This window comes from Sitophilus oryzae, unplaced genomic scaffold, assembly GCF_002938485.1.
Source record: "Sitophilus oryzae breed Bouriz unplaced genomic scaffold, Soryzae_2.0 scaffold_966_pilon_pilon, whole genome shotgun sequence".
NCBI lineage: Eukaryota > Metazoa > Arthropoda > Insecta > Coleoptera > Curculionidae > Sitophilus > Sitophilus oryzae.
Window position 1 is genome coordinate 312,765 of NW_022147601.1, and position 22,581 is coordinate 335,345.

General features: G+C 33.4%; 1 protein-coding gene across 8 annotated transcripts in view; it reads left to right on the top strand.

Annotated features, from left to right (window-relative positions):
- LOC115891127 (fat-like cadherin-related tumor suppressor homolog) overlaps positions 1 to 22,581 on the top strand; it is a 224,690-nt gene that overhangs the window by 176,943 nt on the left and 25,166 nt on the right. For 5 of the 8 annotated variants that reach the window (XM_030911517.1, XM_030911518.1, XM_030911519.1 and 2 more), the window contains 9 exons: positions 9,973 to 10,147; positions 11,594 to 11,769; positions 11,877 to 12,339; positions 13,626 to 14,722; positions 14,783 to 14,997; positions 16,369 to 16,552; positions 16,640 to 16,864; positions 18,449 to 18,535; positions 20,277 to 20,380. In XM_030911517.1, the coding sequence (XP_030767377.1) occupies positions 9,973 to 10,147; positions 11,594 to 11,769; positions 11,877 to 12,339; positions 13,626 to 14,722; positions 14,783 to 14,997; positions 16,369 to 16,552; positions 16,640 to 16,864; positions 18,449 to 18,535; positions 20,277 to 20,380 (2,726 nt within the window). Of the gene's footprint in view, positions 1 to 9,972; positions 10,148 to 11,593; positions 11,770 to 11,876; positions 12,340 to 13,625; positions 14,723 to 14,782; positions 14,998 to 16,368; positions 16,553 to 16,639; positions 16,865 to 18,448; positions 18,536 to 18,803; positions 18,828 to 20,276; positions 20,381 to 22,581 lie in introns of all 8 variants that reach the window. The other 3 variants (XM_030911521.1, XM_030911523.1, XM_030911520.1) reach the window with 2 other exon arrangements.

The window sequence follows — 22,581 nt, forward strand, 5'->3', positions numbered from 1 at the left end:
TTCCAATCATCTTCTGATGATGCTAACACGCTTAGCGAAACTCGCGTTCAGTGCAAAAGTAAAGTGTTTTGACACTTCCAACCCTTCTACATAAATAATTATTTTTAGCTATATTCATTTATTTTATTAAAATATATGAATTTATGTTGATTAAATATCTATTATATAATTTATGAGAAACTATGAAGCTATAAAATGTTGTTCCGGGAGAGTTGAATATTCGGGAAAGTTGAGTTATTGAATGTTATTGCGCCCAACAACGTCCTAATTACGCTCTCCTTTACGCGTTAACATTTTTTTGGCAATTTTATTAACATTTGAAATTGTCAAAACACAACACGACGTCTAGTTCGAATTCTTTTTCGCTTATTTTTTTACTACCCGAAACAGCGTTACATCACACAACCCTCGGACCTGAGTGTTTTATAGTCTCAATAACTTGACTAGCAAAAAACTAAAACACTTAAATATTATTATATATTATACTGTGGTCGGAATTTGTTGAAATCAACTGAAATACACCAAGCCTAATTATATCTAAATATTCTGTGTACATTCTGTAAAAAAGCTTTAACTAAAAAAAACTCGAAAGATAAACTATACAGGTTTTTAAACGGTTTTATTTAGCTCGACCCGTACGGTATTTTTATTTATTTGTTTATTTGGGTCAAAATTAGAAATTGAAATTTAAGTACCTTCCTGTTGTCAGATTGATCTGAAATTTGGTACACACCTTTAGTTCTGATGACAATACAATATAGTAATATCAATAACAATGGCCGCCGGTACAAAATGGCGGATTTCATATTTTTCCACAACCCCCTCAATATGGGTATCAAATGAAAGGGCTACACTAGTAGAATACTGTGATTATGACAAAATTTAAAATCCAAGATGGACGTCGTTACAAAATGGCGTATTTGGTGAGGGCATGAGTAGTCGTGTCCAGAACAGTTGTGTCCAAGATTGTGTGACGTTAGAAGGACAGATAAAAAAAATAGGTGATTACAGTACGTCTGTCCGTTCTGTGGCTACGGGGTATCCGTGAGGGGGGAAACGATATTCTCTCGATGTTTTTCGTAAAAAATTAGACGACGCGTCCCATCAATAAAAATTCGACAAATTTGCAAGTAGCCAATAAAATGAGTGGGCGGAGCGATTTGCGGTGACGTACTCGTCAAGTCGACGTATAAAATATATTGCTGTTTATTTAAATGTTTTTTGTCCGCATTCCTTTCATAGACACAGATTCAGCAAACGAACTGTAGATGTACCTACGTAGTTAGCGGTAGCTTTACCACCCAAGTTAAGGTAATAGGTTAAAACGTGCTGAGGACTGTATGGCATTAGGGTGGCTAAAAATGTAATGTCGCAAGCGTTTTCCCCTCAAGATTGGGCGCCTCTTGTTGTATATTATAGCCTTGCCCCTCTACTGGACCTCTGGGGGGGTCGACCGTTAAAATGTCCATTACTCGTGGGAACAACATGGAAACAATAAATAAAAAAACAAACAAAAATAAAAACGAAACTGCTACACAACGAAAAAGAAGGCGAAAGAAAAGTATAGAACGAAACGTGCAAAAGAAAGTGAAAATGAAACCTATAGTCGACTACAGAAACGAAGAGAACGTATAGCAACAGAAACACCTGAGCAACATGATGCCAGGTTAATAGCACAACGTGAGAGACAAAGGCAGCTGGTAGAGTCAGAAACACCTGAGCGTCATGAGTCCAGGCTAGCATCACAACGTGACAGACAGAGAGAGTTGTTAGCGGCAGAAACACCTGAGCGTCATGAGTCCAGGCTAACATCACAACGTGACAGACAGAGAGAGTTGTTAGCGGCAGAAACACATGAGCGTCATGAGTCTAGGCTGGCATCACAACGAGAGAGACAAAGAGAGTTGTTAGCGTCAGAAACACCTGAGTGTCATGAGTCTAGGCTAGCATCAGAGCGCGACAGAGAGAGTTGTTAGCGTCAGAAACACCTGAGCGTCATGAGTCCAGGCTAGCATCACAACGTGACAGACAGAGAGAGTTGTTAGCGGCAGAAACACATGAGCGTCATGAGTCTAGGCTGGCATCACAACGAGAGAGACAAAGAGAGTTGTTAGCGTCAGAAACACCTGAGTGTCATGAGTCTAGGCTAGCATCAGAGCGCGACAGAGAGAGTTGTTAGCGTCAGAAACACCTGAGCGTCAGATTGTAATAAATTATCAGGTAAAAAACCATGTAATAATGATGCACTAAATGAATTAAATAGAATGAGGAATATTCGGTAGGCATTTTCCGTTAAATACTAAAAACTAGAAAATAAAAAATCGGTAAAAAAACTTTTTTAAGTTAAACGGTTTTATCTTATGTGCACTGAAAACTAGAAAATAATAATAACAATTAGGTATTTTGAACTTCTAGTTCAGAAATATTTTAGTACTAGGCAGAATAGCTTTTAGGCATATTAGACTAAAATAAAAACGTGGGGCCCCTCTGAAATCCTACCTATGGCAAAGCATATCTTTATACTTTGGTAGATCATGAGCTCGGCGTTCGCTGGTGAAGCCGTCACGACTGGTTATTGATTGTCAAAATCTCCAGTTACGATTATAGTAAGTCGATGCAATCCACACTTAGTATAGAAGAAAGTATTACAGCAATAGTTAATGGGCCCCACGTTTTTATTTTAGTCTAATATGCCTAACAGCTATTCTGTCTAGTACTAAAATATTTCTGAACTAGAAGTTCAAAATACCTAATTGTTATTATTATTTTCTAGTTTTCAGTGCACATAATATAAAACCGTTTAACTTAAAAGTTTTTTTACCGATTTTTTATAGGCTATACCTTTGGCTATACAGATTTTTTTGACAGATAGTTTTTTTCGTCCAAAAATTTTAAATATTTTTTTTTTCAAAAACGGTTAATGTTAGATATAGAGTATTTAACATCAATATTCATAGAATTTTACAGAGAATTTAAGTATGTAATAAAAAATGGGGGCACCCATTTAAAATAAGAAAGTTGCTGTCAACATCCGGTATTTCCGGAAGTGCCGCCATATTGACAATATTTTTAATCGATAGATCTCGTTGTGAAACAATGACGTGCAAAAAATCTCCAATCTAGATATTGTAGTTCTCTAGAAACTTCTAATGCACGCTCAGCCTGGGACACCCTGTATATGATCTATAGGACTGGGACAGCCAAAACAAAAATCGGATCTAAACGCTAAACAACCATAGGCACCATCGGCAACATTCCTTAGTTGTACATCGTTCCAGGCATCTGCAATGTATCCATGCCAAATATCTGTTATTAATGCGGATCGAACTGGGTAATATTGCTGCCGGTAAATGCCCGAATCAATATTTGCCACGGCAATAATTCAAGCCGCAGAGAAAGACCCTTTTCCAATTGTTATATATAACGTCGTTACTGCAATACCCTTGTTGTTGTTGTTGTTGTGTTGTTATGTCTGCCAAAACCAACAACAGAGATTCGCTAACAAATTATATTACTATCGGGATTACGTACAATTTTATTTAAATAGTATTTAATCTTACTATTAACACAGATTAGGTATTCTATAAGTATACAGATAAAAATCTTGTCCCTAATCCGTGGTACGAAAATTGTTTTTTATGACGATGTGCAAACGAGTAAAATTTCCTGTGCGCAAAAATAAACTCGCGTAAAATAACAATAAACAGCGTAATAGAGAGATATCGCTAAACCGAATAGCGTGCATGGACGTTAATAAGGCCAGGTGTTATTTCCTTTACGTGAGGTGGTATTAACGTATTAACTCTCTTTATTTATAGTTATCGGATCGGAAAGGATTCTTTTCGCGTCGCGTCCGCTGTCCGCTATTTAAACTTAACCTAACTTTGAAATTGTTTTGTCTACGGTATTTTAAAACTAAAGGGCTAAAGTGCTTATTTCCAGTGCTTTTTACTGTTCAACGTCTGCCAGTGGGTCTAGGGCAACAAGCAACAAATTCCGCAAATTACGTCAGGCCGTAACGTTATTAGCGGGTGTTGCGTTAAAAATTGACTCGCGCATATCGTAACCATGATAAGGTACGCGTAAATACTGCATGACGCTATTCGGTTTTCCGATATCTCTCTAATAATATAAAAAAATAAAATAATTTGGTTAGGTTAGGTTGTAGAAAAAAAAACGAGAATTGCTCACAAAGATTCAACAACGACACTTCCTGTAATTATGTTTATTGCGGTTTTTTTTTGTTTCCCAGTGTATTATAAAATTTAATTTCCAAAGCAAACCCCACTGCAAAATTAATCGTTATCAAAAATGTATTAATAATTAATTATTTGTTGTTCTAAATTAATTGAAAATCGGCATTTTCATTTAGTACTGAGGAAAATTATGGCTGTAGGACGTCCAACCCTTTTAGGCAACTTGGTTAAAACGAAGGTAAATATTTGGCACGCAAAAAACTGAAATTCTGTGAGTGGAGGGGTTCAAAGTAAAGCAAAAACAAAGTAGGCTGAAAAATAATCTATTTTTGGATGGAATAAAATATGCTGGATATAAATTTGGCGGAAAATGAAAACATATCTTGATGAAATATGTAACATAAATTCATATATTTTTAATAAAATAAATTAATATAGCTAAAAATAATTATTTATGCAGAAGGGTTGGAAACTTTGGTGTTACCGTTGTAAAGCGTATATTTTTCTTCGATATTTTTATTTTGATAGACTTTTTTTCTTGAACCAACAGAATAAATAATTTACTTTTTAAATAAAAAATTCTAATAACCATAATAAATGGAATTCGTATAGACATCTATATTTTTGAAACAAAAATAAAAAAGGAAGTTATATATTGAAAAACTCTGAAATATATACATCGGACAAAGCTGAAATTTATGACTGGGTTTTAAATGGATGTATAGGGGGGCTTCTTGATTGATAGGTTGCCATTTTTTATATTTATATTTCGCTCCCAATCGTGTTTTTTTTTCTGATCAATAACCTTTCATTGATAAACTTTTGTAAATGTTGATATTACTGGATTTTTAAAATGTTGTTGAAAGTGTCGCATTATTTTATAGTATATTAAATTTTATGTCTATGGTCAAAAAAGTATTTGATAGAAATCTAGGCCATGTCTGTAAAATACTCTAATAAGCTTTAACCTCAATTTTCTAATACGAATCTCGATGAGACCAGGAAATTTTACGCTTCAATACGGGCAGTACAAAGGGCCGTATTGTCCCTTTCGATATCCGTCCATAAAAGATCTATTTTTGTCCTATTTCGCGTCTTTTATAGTCTGTGGACAGCGCGATGACCGGATCTGGGAGGAAAAATAAAAACCTCCCGTCCGAGGATTATTCTCTTATTTGTCTATCTTTCGAGTTATTTTTTAGTTAAAACTTTTTTACAGAATATAGAACAGGATACTATACTCAGATTAGGTATCCTGTAAGTATACAGATAAAAGTCTTGTCCCTAATTCGTGGTAGGAAAATTGTTTTTTATGACGATGTGCAAACGAGTCAAATTTCCTTGCGCAAAAATAAACTCGCGTAAAATAACAATAAACAGCGTAATAGAGAGATATCGCTAAACCGAATAGCGCGCATGGACGTTAGAGATTAGATTAGATTCTTAGAGGTGGCTTTCAGCCTGATCCACTGCGACCTTCTCAGATCTATTGCGGTCCTGTTCTGATCCTTAGATTACATTCTCCAGTCCTATCCTTTTCACAAAGTTTAGCAACTTGGAGACTAAACCCTCCATGTAGCTCCTTGGCAATGGCCTATCATTGCCTATTACCGGGAACCGCACAGTCGTGGGTAAGGTATTTCACTAGAGAGAAAACTAATCAATAACAATAAACAAAAAAATATAGATATTGGGCGCCAGGCATGTACAGAGAAAGAAAACATAGTTGTATATTACTTAAAACTAATGACTATATTTATTCAAGATGGACTGTGATGGTAAATAGCATTGTACAATTTTAATAATTATTATAGTGGTTATATGTCAACGAAAGTGGTGTTAAGAATTGTACTAAATATCTCTGAAAACAACTATGATAAAATACAAGACATGTAAAGTTTAAGAGAATATCTGAAATGTAGCATTACTTTAATTAATTTGATATATTTTATATGATGTTAGAGCAATAATATCTATAAAAAAGTAATACTATTACAAGGCGTAATGTAATGAAACCTAAAATCTAAATCATATTGTAACAACTAAATCGACATAAATGTTCTTAATAATCTAACCACTAAATATAGTCTGTACGATATTATTTAAAATGTACGTTATTAAGTCAAGACTGAAAATCGACTGAAAACCAGAACCTAAATCTACACTTAGCTGTTCTTGAGGCAATCCTGTTTCAAAGAGTAGCAGCGTGAGGTGGGCTCATATCTCTGTACTGTCTGTCGGCGATCCTGTTGGCCAATACAACAAAAGGGGCCAGAATGAGGACACCATGAATCAATACAGCCCTAACTACTGACTAGACTGAGAAATGGGAGCGAAGCAGCATGGGGCTTAAGCTACATCCACGCTGGGGCACTTTATATGTAAGATAAATCACTCCTACTGGAGACACTCGTCCACGGGACATCCGTCCATAAGGTAATGGTACAAGGGAACACTACCCGTACCTTGGAACACTACTAGGACCTTGGATAATGCCTGTACCTTGGAATCAATACATAGATATGGGACACCTGCCCATACCTTGGACCCTAAAAATACGAAACTCTTGTTTAAAATCAAACAAGATCTAATAAACAAAATGAACCTACCTCGAATTACTTCCGAGGGCTCAATAATATACAAAGAAACTGTCCTTTCTTCCATGTAACATTCTGGAGGACAAAAGCAAAAGAACACCAATGTGCCAGCAAAATACAAATACGAGTTAAGGTGGGTCAATCCAAAACTCTACCCTAAAAATATTCAATAATAATATCGAATCTATAAAAAATAATAACTCATCTTTACCTGTAGCTTCGAAATGGCAGCTGATTCAGATTATACAGCAAGATTCAAATAATCACCATTTCTAAAAGCCGGGATTTGCAAAAGTGAGGTTAAGCGCGGAGAGTTGACAGAAGCGATGTTGACAGCGCGCGCCTCCACAGAATAGTGAAACGATAGCAGGGTTGGCTACTAGGGAACGTAAAAATTACGCCAAGCGTACCAACAAAATGATCAGGCCTGAACGAGAGGGAATCCGGTGACGATAGGCCATATTATATGTAAAAGAGACATGTAACGAACTAAAAACGTTACAAGCTTTAGATGCCTATTTAGCTTACAATGCCCTGTTAGTAGACCTACTACAGCTTTGACTGTCTTTCTGTCCTTGCTTATCATGGACGTTAATAAGGCCAGGTGTTATTTCCTTTACGTGAGGTGCTATTAACTCTCTTCATTTATAGTTATCGGATCGGAAAGAATTCTGTTCGAGTCGCGTCCGCTATTTAAACTTAACCTAACTTTGAAATTGTTTTGTTTACTAGGTATTTTAAAACTAAAGGGCTAAAGTGCTTATTTCCAGTGCTTTATTGTTCAACGTCTGCCAATGGGTTTAGGGCAACAAGCAACAAATTCTATTAGAAGGGCTAAATCGTCATCTGCTGTAAACCTAAGACTCTTTATAGGTTCTTTAGTATTGGAAGAGGTGGAATCCATATTTTGGGCCATATTTATTTAATTAAAACTAATCCCCGCTACTTAAATATCAAATTACCTAATAAAACTAAAGCAATAATTCAAAACAATTCAAACATAACCTAAAATAAAAGATCTCGCCGGCCGGCTCCGGTTGTCAAATACCCGCACATGCCCATTTAAGCAATTTTTAAACGTTATTTAGAAATAGCGCTTGGTGTAATTGATCCGCAAATTACGTCAGGCGGTAACGTTATTAGCGGGCGTTGCGTTAAAAATTGACTCGCGCATATCGTAACCATGATAAGGTACGCGTAAATACTGCATGACGCTATTCGGTTTTCCGATATCTCTCTAATAACTGTGCCGGTCAGGCGCTGTGCACAATTTTAGAGGCCATAAGTGGGCGGGCTATGTGCACAAACTAGTCACCTAACTAGTGCCCGATTCCGAAAATTGGAACCACGAAAAACAATAAAGAAAAAACAAAGATTATGATCTGTATAATCTGTGATACTATACTCAGATGAATTGTAAAGACAGAAATTAATCAAACGGTAGCAACGCGCTTCAAGCCGAAGAACAATATTCTCTTTCATCTGCCTGAACGATTTCTACCCAGTAATAAATGCGAAATTTAATCAAGCGGATATTTAATTTTGAAGCTACGAGGAAATTTATAAACTCTGATGAAAACGCGAGCCGTCCCCCACTGCCTTTTAAAGAGATTTTAATAACACAACAACTGGCAAAGACTAAAAGGCTCATCGGACGCTTTGTTTTATTAAAATCCACTCGTTTTTTCACATTAAAATGATCTTGAAATTATAAAGCCTTCCAATAAAACAACAAAAATATAGTATAAATCATCAGAATGTTTTTTTTTATTTTCTTATCCTCAGCTTGTAGCAATTAGCGATGGGAACTATCGATTGAATTAGACTATCGAATGGTTACTGAATGAATGATTTCAACTATCGAATGGTTTTATTCGAATAAAATCATTCATTCATTTGTATACTAAAGCATATGTGACAACCTCGCCGTGCGACTAAATGGTTATCGTTGAGCCACGACTATCGAATGTTTTTGATAAATGAAATTTAGTATTCGTTTGATTTTTGTGTGCGTCAGTGCATTATTAGTTCTTCCACTAGAAAATTAAATTAAAAGTTTTACACGTGCCAATTTAAAAAAAAGTTAACGATGTTTGTATTTTGTTTATGCTAATTCTCTTACATGTAGTTTTTTGCCAAGAAATATTTCATTTATTTTTTAGTAGTAATACCAATATTTTTTAGCAGTAAATACCAGTAAAAGTAAATATTATTATTATTAAATAGTAATATAAAGTACCGAATATAAATAATTTTGATTTCTAATTTTTATTTATATTTTCCTTGCATTACACTGCACGCTTAGATAATTAATAAATGTTTATATTTCATGATTTTAAAATTTGTTGTTAATATAACAAATTAGTTCTGTAATTATTATTATTTAATAAACCAACGTTGCCACAAAAAATTGAGAGACTATATTATTTTTAAATAGGATCTAATATATATATTTATATATTTTGCTACTACTTAAAAAAAATGTTTATATTAAATGATTTCAAATTTTGTTGTTAATAGGTATAACAAATTATTACTGTTATTATTATTTATTAAACCAGTCTTTGCTTAAACACATTAAAAATAATTTTCCTACATCCAAAATAACAAGTATTATTGCAGTGTAACAACAGAATATTAATAAAAAAATATAAAATATATAGACATACTATCCCTAACTAACTAAAGCCAAACAATAATATTCTTTGCTAATATCAATTAATACCGAGCCTAATACCAATATATGGCAACAGCGCCCTTCATAATGTATTTTCTCTGTAAATACTAGCACCTCAATAAAAAAAAATAATGTGTCCTTATCTTTATCTGACTCCACAAAAAATCAAAGATGCCGGCTTCTTTCATAGCATTGCCACCGACCGGGTTTTTCGGAAAGAAACCTACGTCGCCGGGCGACAACTAAAATCCAGTTAATATTTTATTATAATCGATCCTGACGAATAAATGAATTTTATAAATGAATGGTTTTTGCTGCCGAATTACTAGAATACAATATTTCAAGGCAGATGACGCATCTATTCGATAATTTTTATTCGAATAGTTTTCAACGAATGTTTTTTTACTAGCTATCGAATTATTCGAATGAATTGCAACTATCGAATGTTTCGATAGTATTCATTCGATAGTTCCCACTACTAGTAGCAATTACTTTTTTTCAGACGGTGACCCTAGGCAAGATTTTTACATCGGTCGAGACACTGGCAACGTTCTTTTGGCCCACAAACTTGACCACGAGCATCAAAGTGAATACAGCCTCAACATCAGCGTCTCAGACTCCATACATACAGTCTACATCACTTTAAACGTCACAGTGATCGATATTAACGATCACAGGTATAGTCTGTGAAACGAATAACTTTGAATTTGACAGTTCCCGCGGGCTTTTCTAGTGTTAATTTTATTAGGTTAGCAACTTGCGGCCATGCTGACGCAATGCCGTCTCTAATAGAACAGCCTCGGAGCGAGATTTATGACGTCACGCTAGTTAGATACTACGGATTAATAAATATGTTGTAGAATACATGGAAAACATCATTATTTCTCGTATTTTTGGTTTGTATTTTAAAAATGATATAGTTTACATGAAATATACATATACCTATTTATAGTAATAAATACTTTGGCAAATAAACTATGAACCATACAAATGCTGCAAATGTTTTACAATATACAAATAATCTACATTGACTATGGAGTACGATTTCAGCCATAGTCAATGTAGATAGTTTTACTGTTAAGAATAATAATTTTAAAAAATATGTGGTCTTCTTTTGACAAGTTTATATTAGTTTATTAATTGCATGAAACATTATGTGGTGTGTGGAATATAATCCAAAAACTTACATATAAAATTGACATTTTTTGAATTATATTCGACACTATCTTTTTTATATGACACAACGATGTGTCCTGATGAAGGCTATAATGTTAGCCGAAACGTTTGTTTTTTAACCAAATAAAAATAATGAAAAACCAAATGAAAACTTAATCAGCATTTTTCCCAAACATAAATTCCAAGAAAATCAAAACATATAAAATGACAGCGATCTTTATTTCATAGCCATCGCTGACGCTTTTTTTTTTCTATGATATTGTATTATTTGCAAATATAATTTTTCGAACATTGATACTTGCAAAACATACATATAAATTTTGTGAATGCAAATAATAATACATCTCTATTAGTAGATATTGAATGTTTTTTGTTAAATTAGATCGATTTTCAAACCCCAAAATTTAAAATATATTTTATATTTTATGTACCTATTCATTATTTGTATATTGTAAATAATTTGCTGCATTTGTATGGTTCATAGTTTATTTGCCAAAGTATTTATTAACAATATCTAGTACAATAACAATAAACAATATCTAACTAGCATGACGTCATAAATCTCGCTCCGAGGCTGTTCTATCAGAGACGGCATCGGTCTGATATTTAGAAATGTCAAAAGCTGATGAGATGTTACTTTTGACAAGTCTGACATTTCGTGTTGATTTTTGCAAGAAAATGAAGAACTGTCACTTGTTTTTATTATTTTCCTTTTCTATTTCACGAAAGTAAAAAGAGTTACCTATCTGATTCGTTCAGGCACTCAATTTAAAGAATATCAGTAACTTTTTTGACGGAAGGATTTTATATTTGCCATGTTGGTAAAAAATAACGGTCAAAATTCAAAGTTATTCATTTTATAGAGTATAAGGGTCTACACTAGAGATGTACTTTTTAGTATCGATATTTTTCTTAAATAATAATTATCTTTCTTTTCTTCTCTTTAGGCCTCAATTTACTGAAATGATATACAGGATGGAAATATCAGAGGCTGTGCCTATCGATACTGAAATTTTCCGATTGACAGCTACCGACGAGGACGAAAATGACAAGTTGATTTACAGCGTTACTTCTGCTGAGAATATGCTCTCACTAAAGATATTTAAACTTGATTCAATAACAGGTAAGAATCGTGTACCATAAAAAACCGTCCCAGTTACTGGCTTTTGTCCAAGCCCTGAGGCTACTTATTACTTTTACTGTATAATGCTTTCTTTTATTTTTCTTTAGGTGTAATCACCCTAGTGGGAAACCTAGACCGGGAAACCCTTTCCGAACACGTTCTAACCGTCATGGTTCGTGACGGTGGTACTCCAGCCAAAAGAAACCTCGCCAGGCTCCATATTATCGTCCACGATCACAACGACCACGCACCCCACTTCTCTGACAAGATTTTGGTGGGAAAAGTTTTTGAAACAGCCTCAGTTGGTAGCGTGGTACTTCGAGCACTTGCTGTAGACCACGACAAGGGTGACAATGCCAGAATAACGTACTCCATCGTCTCGGGAAACGTTGGAAATGTATTTGCCATCGATGCGGACTTGGGTACTATAAGAATAGCTAGGGAATTGGACTTGACCAGCGCTTCTGAGTATACTTTGCATATCAGAGCTACAGATCACGGGCAACCGCCTCTGACAGCTACCGTTCCTGCCCATATATCCTTGGCAATGGCCGATAATGCACCTCCAAGGTAACTAAATATATAGTCTATAAAATGAATAACTTTGAATTTTGACCGTTATTTTTTACCAACATGGCAAATATAAAATCCCTCTGTCAAAAAAGTTACTGATATTCTTTAAATTGAGTGCCTGAACGAATCAGATAGGTAACTCTTTTTACCTTCGTGAAATAGAAAAGGAAAATAAAAAAACAAGTGACAGTTTTTCCTCTTCTTGCAAAAATCAACACGAAATGTCATAATTGTCAAAAGTAAAATGTCAACAGCTTTTGACATTTCTAAATATCAGACCAATGCCGTCGCTAATAAAACAGCCCCTGACGGAGATTTATGACGTCACGCTAGTAAGATATTACGGATTAATAAATATGTTGTAGAATACATGGAAAACATAATTATTCCTCGTATTTTTGGTTTGTATTTTAAAAATGATATAGTTTACATGAAATATACATAATATACAGTTAATAAATACAATATATATACCTATTTATAGTAATATAATATTTTATAGTAAAAATTTTAGAATGATTTTACATATAAAATGACAGCAATCTTTATTTCATAGCCATCGCTGACGCCTTTTTTCTATGATATTGTATTATTTGCAAATATAATTTTTCGAACATTGATATGTACTTGCAAAATATACATATTTTGTGAATGCAAATAATAATACATCACTATTAGTAGATATTGAATGTTTTTTGTTAAATTAGATCGATTTTCAAACCCCAAAATTTAAAATAAATTTTACATTTTACCCATTATCTTATGTACCTATTCATTATTTGTATATTGTAAAACGTTTGCTGCATTTGTATGGTTCATAGTTTATTTGCCAAAGTATTTATTTGTATATTGTATTTTTTAACTATATATTATGTATATTTCATGTACACTATATCAATTTTAAAATACAAACCAAAAATACGAGGAATAATTATGTTTTCTATGTATTCTACAACATATTCATTAATACGTAGTATCTAACTAGCGTGACGTCATAAATCTCGCTCCGAGGCTGTTCTATTAGAGACGGCATTGCGTCAGCATGGCCGCAAGTTGCTAACCTAATAAAATTAACACTAGAAAAGCCCGGGGGAACTGTCAAATTCAAAGTTATTCGTTTCACAGACTATACTATTTAACGTTATGTTATCATTATTTGTCAGATAAGCGTAGGGTGTGTTTGAGATCAGTTCATATTGTTTAAAAATTTTCGCATATTTTTCTATTAATTATTGAACACTACGTATACTTCTAACGCTTGCAATGTTTTATTTTATCTATAGATTTGCTAACAAGGAGATAGCAGCTGAAATATACGAAGACCAACCTCTGGGAAGCTACGTAGCTCATCTCGAAGTTCGCAGTACGTCATCTTTACAGTTTGAGATCCTTGAAGGCAACAGCGATAGTAGCTTCATCATCAGCCCCAGCACTGGCATCATCATCACCCAAAAGATTTTAGACTACGAAACAACCAAATTCTACAATTTATCAGTCATCGCAACCAACATGGCTTCAGTATCTGCCACCTGCAACGTTATCATTCATATTTTGGATAAAAACGACAACGTCCCTCGGTTTTTGCAAGACCAGTACTTTGGATATATTTCTGAAGCTTCCAGTATAGGGTCTTTGATCACCACAAACACCAGTGAGCCTCTGGTGATCAAAGCTTTTGACGCAGACAGCGAAAGAAACGCCTTGTTACAGTTTGACATAGTTGAGATCCTTCCAAGACGGTATTTCCAAATAGACTCGAACACCGGAGCTATCAGGAGTACTAGGCTCTTAGACCATGAAACCCTCCCTAGTTTCAGTTTCCATGTGCAAGTATCTGATATGGGAAAGCCTAAATTAGTGTCTGAGGCTACTGCAAGAGTGGATATACAAGTGAAAGATGTGAATGACTGTCCTCCAGTTTTCTCGAGCTTGGTTTATAATGTCACTCTTCTTTTACCTTCTTACAAGGATGTGACGATTATTCAAGTAAACGCTTCAGATCCCGATAGCTCAGAAGATCAGTATTTGAAGTATGACATAATTGAAGGAAACAAAATGGGTGCATTTGCCATAGATTCAAAATCAGGAGTTATAACACTTGCTGACCCAGAAGCTGTCAAACCCTCGGCTTCTTACAAGATCCACGTCAGAGTGACGGATGGCAAGTTTGCCAGCGTTGCCAAAGTTTATATTAGAGTCGATGAGTCTGACAACAGCGGGTTGGTGTTCCAGAAACCCTTCTATGAAGGAAGTATAGTTGAGAACAGCACGAAAATCACGATCGTTTGTGTTGTGAACGTTTTAGGAAGTGCCTTGAACGAACATATTGAATTTAAGATACTGAATCCCACGGATATGTTCACTATAGGGCCTACTTCTGGTAACTAGGACTGTGTTTCTAATAAAAATATTGTTTTTTGACGTTTTTTTTTGTTTACAGGGGTTATTAGAACAACAGGTATAAAATTTGATCGTGAAACTAAAGATGCCTACCAACTGATCGTGGAAGCAAGGAGTGAGATGCCTCACAGGGAGAAGCCCAGAGTGGCACATGTCATGGTTAACGTGACAGTTCTAGACATTAATGACAATTGTCCCATGTTTGTCAATTTGCCTTACTATGCTGTGGTTTCGGTTGACGATGAAAAAGGAATGGTAAGTTTTTTGGTAGTATGAAGGATTTTTAACCATAAAGGACAATATGAAGGTTTCTGACAGTTTTGCACAATAAAAATTGTTAAAATATGTAGTAGGAACATAATTTATTGTTTTTCTTACGTCTATGTTTCAAAAAGACCGCAATTCGAAAGATATTGTTACGTTTCTGTGAGCATCAATTAAAACGAAAATAATATTTGCTATAACAATTTAAAATATATTTAACCAACATCAACACATTTAAACTATATCTAATAACAATAAAAATAAATAGCAAACTAAGACATGAGATTTTGCTACAGGTATTCGACATATCAATCGTCTTCTGTTATGGACAGACGGGGCAGTTTTTGAACATTTCTCGCGGAATCATTAATTCAGTGGGGGTGAAAGATACCCTCTCATAACTGCTAAGTATTTCTAATTCTTGTCTCGATTATACGGAAGAATAAGGAACCTTTATTCTTCCGCAAATATATCCATAGGATTAGATCCATGGGCCCTAAGTCAGGCGGCCTCGACGGCCAACGGCTGGGATCTTGTTTAGCTATTCAATTATTCTTGAAATTGGCTGCAAAAATTTGCTGATAACTTCAGCGTTCAGAGGCGTTGCGTCATCTTGCTGGTAAAATATGTTTTCGAGTTCTATTAAGAGCATATCATCAATAAGGGGTCCAAAGCCTACTAGTTAAAAGTGGCGAACTTCTAAAAATTCTGTATTTCAAAGGGAATTATAACAAAATATCAAGTGTGCTATATTTTTGGAAAGTAATTTTAAATTCTTTTCAGTTAATTAAAAATATAAAGGGTGTCCCAAATAAAAAATCAATTTTTCTGTTGATAACTCTTAAATTATTAATTTTAAAAAAATTATACTTCAACCATTAAATTCTACGTTAAAAGGTGCTTTGGAAATGTTTTCATAGAAATACAAAGTTTTCCATAGCAAAAAAGTTACAGCGATTTGTTAAAAATGCACATTTTTGAAAAACACCCCTTAACTCCGAAACGGTAACAGATATTGATGTGCGGTTTTCACCATCATGTTTTTGATGAAAATTGAGCTCCAGACACCGATATTAGTTTTCGTCTATCTCCTATAGAAAAGGGTGTTTCCATTTAAAAGTGTCGAATTTGACCCACCCTGTACAACTTGTACAAGCATAGATAAAAGAATAAAAATGTACAAAGAATTTCTAAAGGGGGGCATAGACGATAAATTATTACGTATTTATTTTGTAGGTAACAACAGCAGGCTAAAAAAGTTTTATTATTAATTTTCGCTTTGTTTTAATTTTTAAGATTAATTTCTATGAAACTACATAGTTAAACGTGTGAGACTTATTTTTCTACTTTTATTCTACCTAGGTTATAGCCAAAGTCCACGCCATAGACTTGGACAGCTCAGAAAATGGCGAAGTCAGATACGAATTGAACAAAGGCCACGGGGAACTGTTCAAGGTCCAACGCGAAACAGGTGATATCGAGATCAGACAGAACCTCGAAGGTCACAATCGAGAGTACGAGCTTCAGATCTCAGCCTACGACAAAGGTTTGCTTGTTTGTTACTCTCAAACTTTGCTACCGATACTATCCATGCTTTTTGAAGTGTTTTAAGCGCTGTTTTTTTTTCTCACAGGTATCACTCCTTGTAGGACCGACGTCACCGTTCACATCAAAGTGATCGACCGATCGATGCCGGTGTTTAAAAAGCAATTCTACTCGGAAACGATCGCCGAGAACGTGGAACTACACTCGCCTTTGTCCGTGTCCATTGAGGCGGAGTCGCCGCTGTCCAGGAAATTAATATACAGTATCGTCAAAGGGAACGAGATGGAAGAGTTCGCGCTGGACTTTAATACAGGTGGGATATACCTAGAACCGTTTTTTTTTTAATAAAATGAAACGTTGAAAACGAACGATATAGTGCGGAAATTATTGTGTCACACGTACGAAGTTTGCAAAAAAACGAGTAAATTTTTATTTTAGGGATGTACAAAAATATCGATATTTTAAAATATCGATAGGTCCGACAATATCGATATTTGTAAAAAAAGGCTGGGTATTTTGTCACTGAACGAGAAATCTAAAAAAAAATATTTCTTTACAGGGATGTAAAAGTTTATCGATATTTTAAAATATCGGTAATTCTAAAAATATCGAAACGTCGATCTGTTGAGAATAAACTGAATATTTTGCCACTGAAAGAGACTAAAAAAAATAAAAACTAGGGATGTACAAATATATCGATATTTTAATATATCGATACTTCTAAGTATATCGATTTTATTAAAAAAGAAATCTAAAAATAAAAAATGGATTTTTGGGGATGTACATACAAAAATATCAGAATATCGATACTTCTAAAAATGGAAATATCGATTTGTTGAAAAAAGTCTGCATATTTTGCCGCCGAAATATAAATCTCAAAAAATAAAAACATAGTTTTCTAGGGATGTACAAAATATCGATTTTTCAAACATCGATACTTCTACAATATCGATTTTTCTAAAAAAAGCCGGGCTAAAAGCGTTATTTTTTTTTAAAAAGAATTTTTCTGAAAAACCGAATTATTTCTCCACTGAACGAGTAAGGTAAGAATCCAAAATCGATATCTATTTAGGGAAATACAAAACTATCGATATTTTAAAATATCGATACTTTTAAAACTATCGTAACATCGATTTGTTGCGCCAAGGCAGGAATATTTTGCCACTGGCAGAGAAATCCTGAAAACGAAGAATAAATTCTAGAGATGTACAAAAATATCGATATTTTAAAATATCGATACTTCTCAAAATGGAAACGTCGATTTGTTGAAAAAAGGCGGCATATTTCGCCGCCGAAATATAAATCTCAAAAAATAAAAACATAGTTTTCTAGAAATGTACAAAATATCGATTATTAAATATCGATACTTCTAGAATATCGATTTTTCTAAAAAAGCCAGACTAGAAGCGTTATTTTTTTTAGAAAAAGCTTTTTTCTAAAAAAACCAATAATTTCTCCCCTGAACGGGCAATCTAAAAAATCAAAATCGATTTCTATTTAGCGAAATAGGTACAAAACTATCGATATTTTAATATATCCATACTTTTAAAACTATCGATATTTTAAAATATCGATACTTTTAAAACTATCGTAACATTGATTTGTTGTGCTAAGGCAGGAATATTTTTCCACTGAAAGAGAAATTCCGAAAAAGCAGAAGGAAGAAAATTGTAGGGATGTACAAAAATGTCGATATTTTAAAGTATCTATACTGCAAAATATATCGATATGTTTAAATACGCCCATCTCTTTTTCCAGAAATGAATTCCCCAAGTTTTTTTATGAATTTCTTAGTGTGATACTATTCTATATCAAAATAATATTTGATAATAAGCAGATTTCAATAAATTAGTATTTCTCTTTTGAGTTTATTATATTTTTTTTCCATTGTGAATAGTTCCTTCAGAACCACGGTTTAGGACTATACACCATAATCTCGCTGAATTCTTAGACTATATAAAAAATTCGGATAACACCCAAAAAGGTATCAGGTATCTTAGATTGGTTTGATTTTGATTTCCGTAGCAAAAAAATAGTTTTAATATTTTTGATTTGTAATGGTGTTGGTTTTAAGTAAAATCATTTTTTCTTTTAACCTTAAAATCATTAACAAAAGTAACTTTCATCGAGTTTGAATTATTGTAACAGGTCAATTTTTCGGTGTGTTGGAGCAGTATTTTTTTTTTAATTTTAGTTATATTAAAATTTGATGTAAAATGAAATTTTAATAAAAAATTCATTATTTTCTGCAGCTCCAGACAATAACAATGGGCCTTGTGAGTATTACAATTAAATTAATTAATATCACGCTTTCATGTCGTTTAATAACACCTCACCTTTGCATTAACCTCCTCTACATAGGCGTACTAACTTTTCCTATTTATAGGCACACATTTTAATATAACTTTCTTTTCGTAATTTAATTTTTTTTTGTTAAATTTTATATTTAATATACAGGGTTTTTCAAAAAGATCACTGGAATATTTTTGTAAAAAATAATCTGTGCTCCACTGACTTTGTGCTTTTGTTAGCTCAGTTGTGTAGTTTGTGCATTTAATGTCTGTATGGAAAAAAATGGTTTACCGTAGTACCTAATAAAGTATTTAAATAAAATATAAAAGAATACTAAAAAAGTATTTTTTTTAAATAACTAGAAAATATGATTAGTGCGCCTATGCATACTCTACCTTTTACTAACATTAAATTAATGAAGCATGGCATGCAGTGGCTGGTTGTAAGTTAGTGTACGGGGTATATGCGTTCCTAGAACTGTATCAGTCAGGAATAGACAGGAACATGTGTAGGAATTAGTTAAATTTTCCTGTAAAGTATTCAATACTGAAATAGTTGATAGTTTAGAACTTCTAAAAGCATTTGCTTTGGAATTCTAGCATTGTTTGTAGTATTTCCGTAATATGTACTGAAATTCAGGATGCTACTAAATTGAATGCTACATTTTGAATATACATTTACGTGTAAAGACATATGAAAAATAGAAAAACTATTTTTTAAGAATTTTTTGAAAGGCACCATATAAAAAAATCTTTTTTTCTGCGGCACTGGAACGTTTTCTTGTTCTCCGTGTCACTAATGTGAAATTTCGTGCCCTTCTAGAACTCTCGAGTTAACTAAGCATGCCGCTAGGTTTCATCCATTTACATTTCAAGTTTGCTAATTTAGGACAAACTTTTACTTAAGTTTTACTTTACTAGATTCCTAAAATCACAACTTTGTAGTTTTAGGATGATTTTCTGTGCTTTACTGTTTTATAATTATACAGGGCGAGTCTTAAATAAGTGCAAATATTTTTAGGGGTATTTTTTTCACAAAAAAAGATGTTGAAAATCGTGCATTTTTTTAAAATGTTTCTGTATATTTTAGAAAACCTTTTAAAACTGCCTGTTTACCACAAATTTTACAAATACTATACAGGGTGTCTTTGTTTTAGTATTTTAAGGAGTGGTAGATCTGGTTAAAAGAAACATAATTTAAAGTATATTTCACTGTATTAACACTATCCAATTTTTTATATCAAGTTACTTAAAGACTATAAAAAATGTATAATAAATTTATATTTTTATTTTTGACGTTTGGAAGTAAATATTTAATAGTTTTTTTCATAAACAGATTTTAAATCTTTAGCTTTAAATGTGTAAATTTGCATGCTATTTTTACTAAGTATATTTTCTGTTTTCTTATTTTTTTTTGTTTGTTTTTTTTTCAAGGTGTGATATCTGTGGTGGATGAACTGGACTATGAGCAAAATCCCCAGTATGAACTCTTAATAAGAGCCACAGATTCAGTGTCTGGAGTGTATGCAGAGGTTCCAGTGAGTAATATAATTCGATAACAAATAATGACTATACCTTTATTTTAAAAAAAATATGGGTATTTTGCCACTTTCGCTGTAAGAGAATCTACAAAATAAAATAGTTATTTTTTGTAAACGCTGGCTGCGTTTATCCAATGGAGACTAATAAACAAATTGTTCTAACAGACAAAAAAATTCTTAACGTTTCGGAAAGTATATCTCTTCCCGTCGTCGGATGCAAAAAACACAAAGAACAAATAAAAAACTATTTAAAATATCTAAATACACAACTCTTAAAGAACACTGTATTTTGTTTCAACAGATACGTCTACAAAAACCATTGACGTCCTGTCAAAATGACGTGTATATCCATAAAAAATAAAAAAGGTAAATCACTGTTGACAAATTGGTCTCCGTTGGATCATTGACTATACAGATTATAAACTTTGTTTTTTCTTTATTGTTTTTCGTGGTTCCAATTTTCGGAATCGGGCACTAGTTAGGTTACTAGTTTGCGCACATAGCACGCCCACTTATGGCCTTTAAAATTGTGCACAGCGCCTGACTGAAAACCGAATAGCGTTATGCAGTATTTACGCGTACCTTATCATGGTTACGATATGCGCGAGTCAATTTTTAACGCAACACCCGCTAATAACGTTACCGCCTGACGTAATTTGCGGATCAATTACGCCAAGCGCTATTTCTAAATAACGTTTAAAAATTGCTTAAATGGGCATGTGCGGGTATTTGACAACCGGGGCCGCCACAGTGGGGCCGATTGCCATTTTTGCGGCCAGAACCTTATAAAACAGAAGTTGCTTTTTCAAAAAGTTTTGATGACCATAGAATACAGAAAAGACCTAAATATTATATTATGCACAGAAAAAAACCTTGGATGCAGATCTGTAACCAGTGAAGGGCAGTAATGTCGAAGGTTTAGTTGTACCCTGTATAATAATTGCAATTTGTAGGGCCCGAATAATAAGTAAAATTTCTTGGTTAATTTTTAAATACAATTAATTTTTTGCATTTTTTATAAAAGTACAATACTACTTGACTATTTCTAGCTATATTTTGAAAAAAAAACGTTTTCACTGATGCATACTAAATTAATTAATAAATTAGTAAAACATAAAAAATAAAATATGCTATTTAACCTTGAGTTTTGTTGAGTGCCCAAAGTTGCCCAATTTATTGGCTGATGTTTTTTGAAAGATTGGACATTACCCTTCATGTATTTGTTACCATCTTGCGCAACTTTAAAAAAATATTTTTAAATGTAAGTACGTCCCTGGTACTTTCAGTAATAGACTATAGGTCTTTATGATTTATTTAGATTAAGTTCGTGTGATTTTAATAAAATCTGATACTCATGAATCGCCTGTAATCAAGCACATAGTTAGGGGGTCCAAGAGTCCTAGACCCTTCAGTCCCACCCCACCTCAAATCTACAAATTTTGTGTGTTTTAACTGAATTAATGCTTAGATCGAGGCTTAAATAATACACAATGTCCCCACTCCTTTTTTATCTTTTTAATGGAACAACATGGAGATTTGAAGTAAGGCAATATGTTTAAAAATATTACGTTTTAGTCTAAATATGACAGTTTAAAATTTCAAGATGGCGGCTTAACTTATTAAAATATCCGCACGTAAATTCAAACTATGATATGTACTAAAATAATGAACCGATTTTAAAAATTTAAGCAATTAAACAAATTATTTTTAAACGCATTACATTACGCTAAATTTAAAATCTTTTAGTTGCTCCAATCCAAAAATTGAGGGAGAAAAAAAATTCCGGCACCCAAAACCACCCTTCCCCCGAAATGGTTGTTAAAATTTTTGGAACCTCCTCGTCATCCGAAATTAATTTTTAGATGCTTGCCTGTAATAGGTACACGAAAAATCTAGCCCATACTTTCTTGATGACGTGCCGACTGCTCATTTTGAGACATGTGAGACCACGATTGAAAATAATTATTTTTTTACTTCTTGAAAACTAGAATCCAAAAACAATGTTTATTTTTTTATCAAAGTTGTTGGTTACATACAGATAAAAAAATATATCAAACAGACCGATAAACAGACAGACAGACACACAGACATGCCACAAGACAACAATATTCCAAATGGCTTGCAAGGCAAAAGTGTATAAGTTTTGTCATCCGGGTATTTTTTCTCACATTATATTGATGAGCTAATATGCTGGGTAT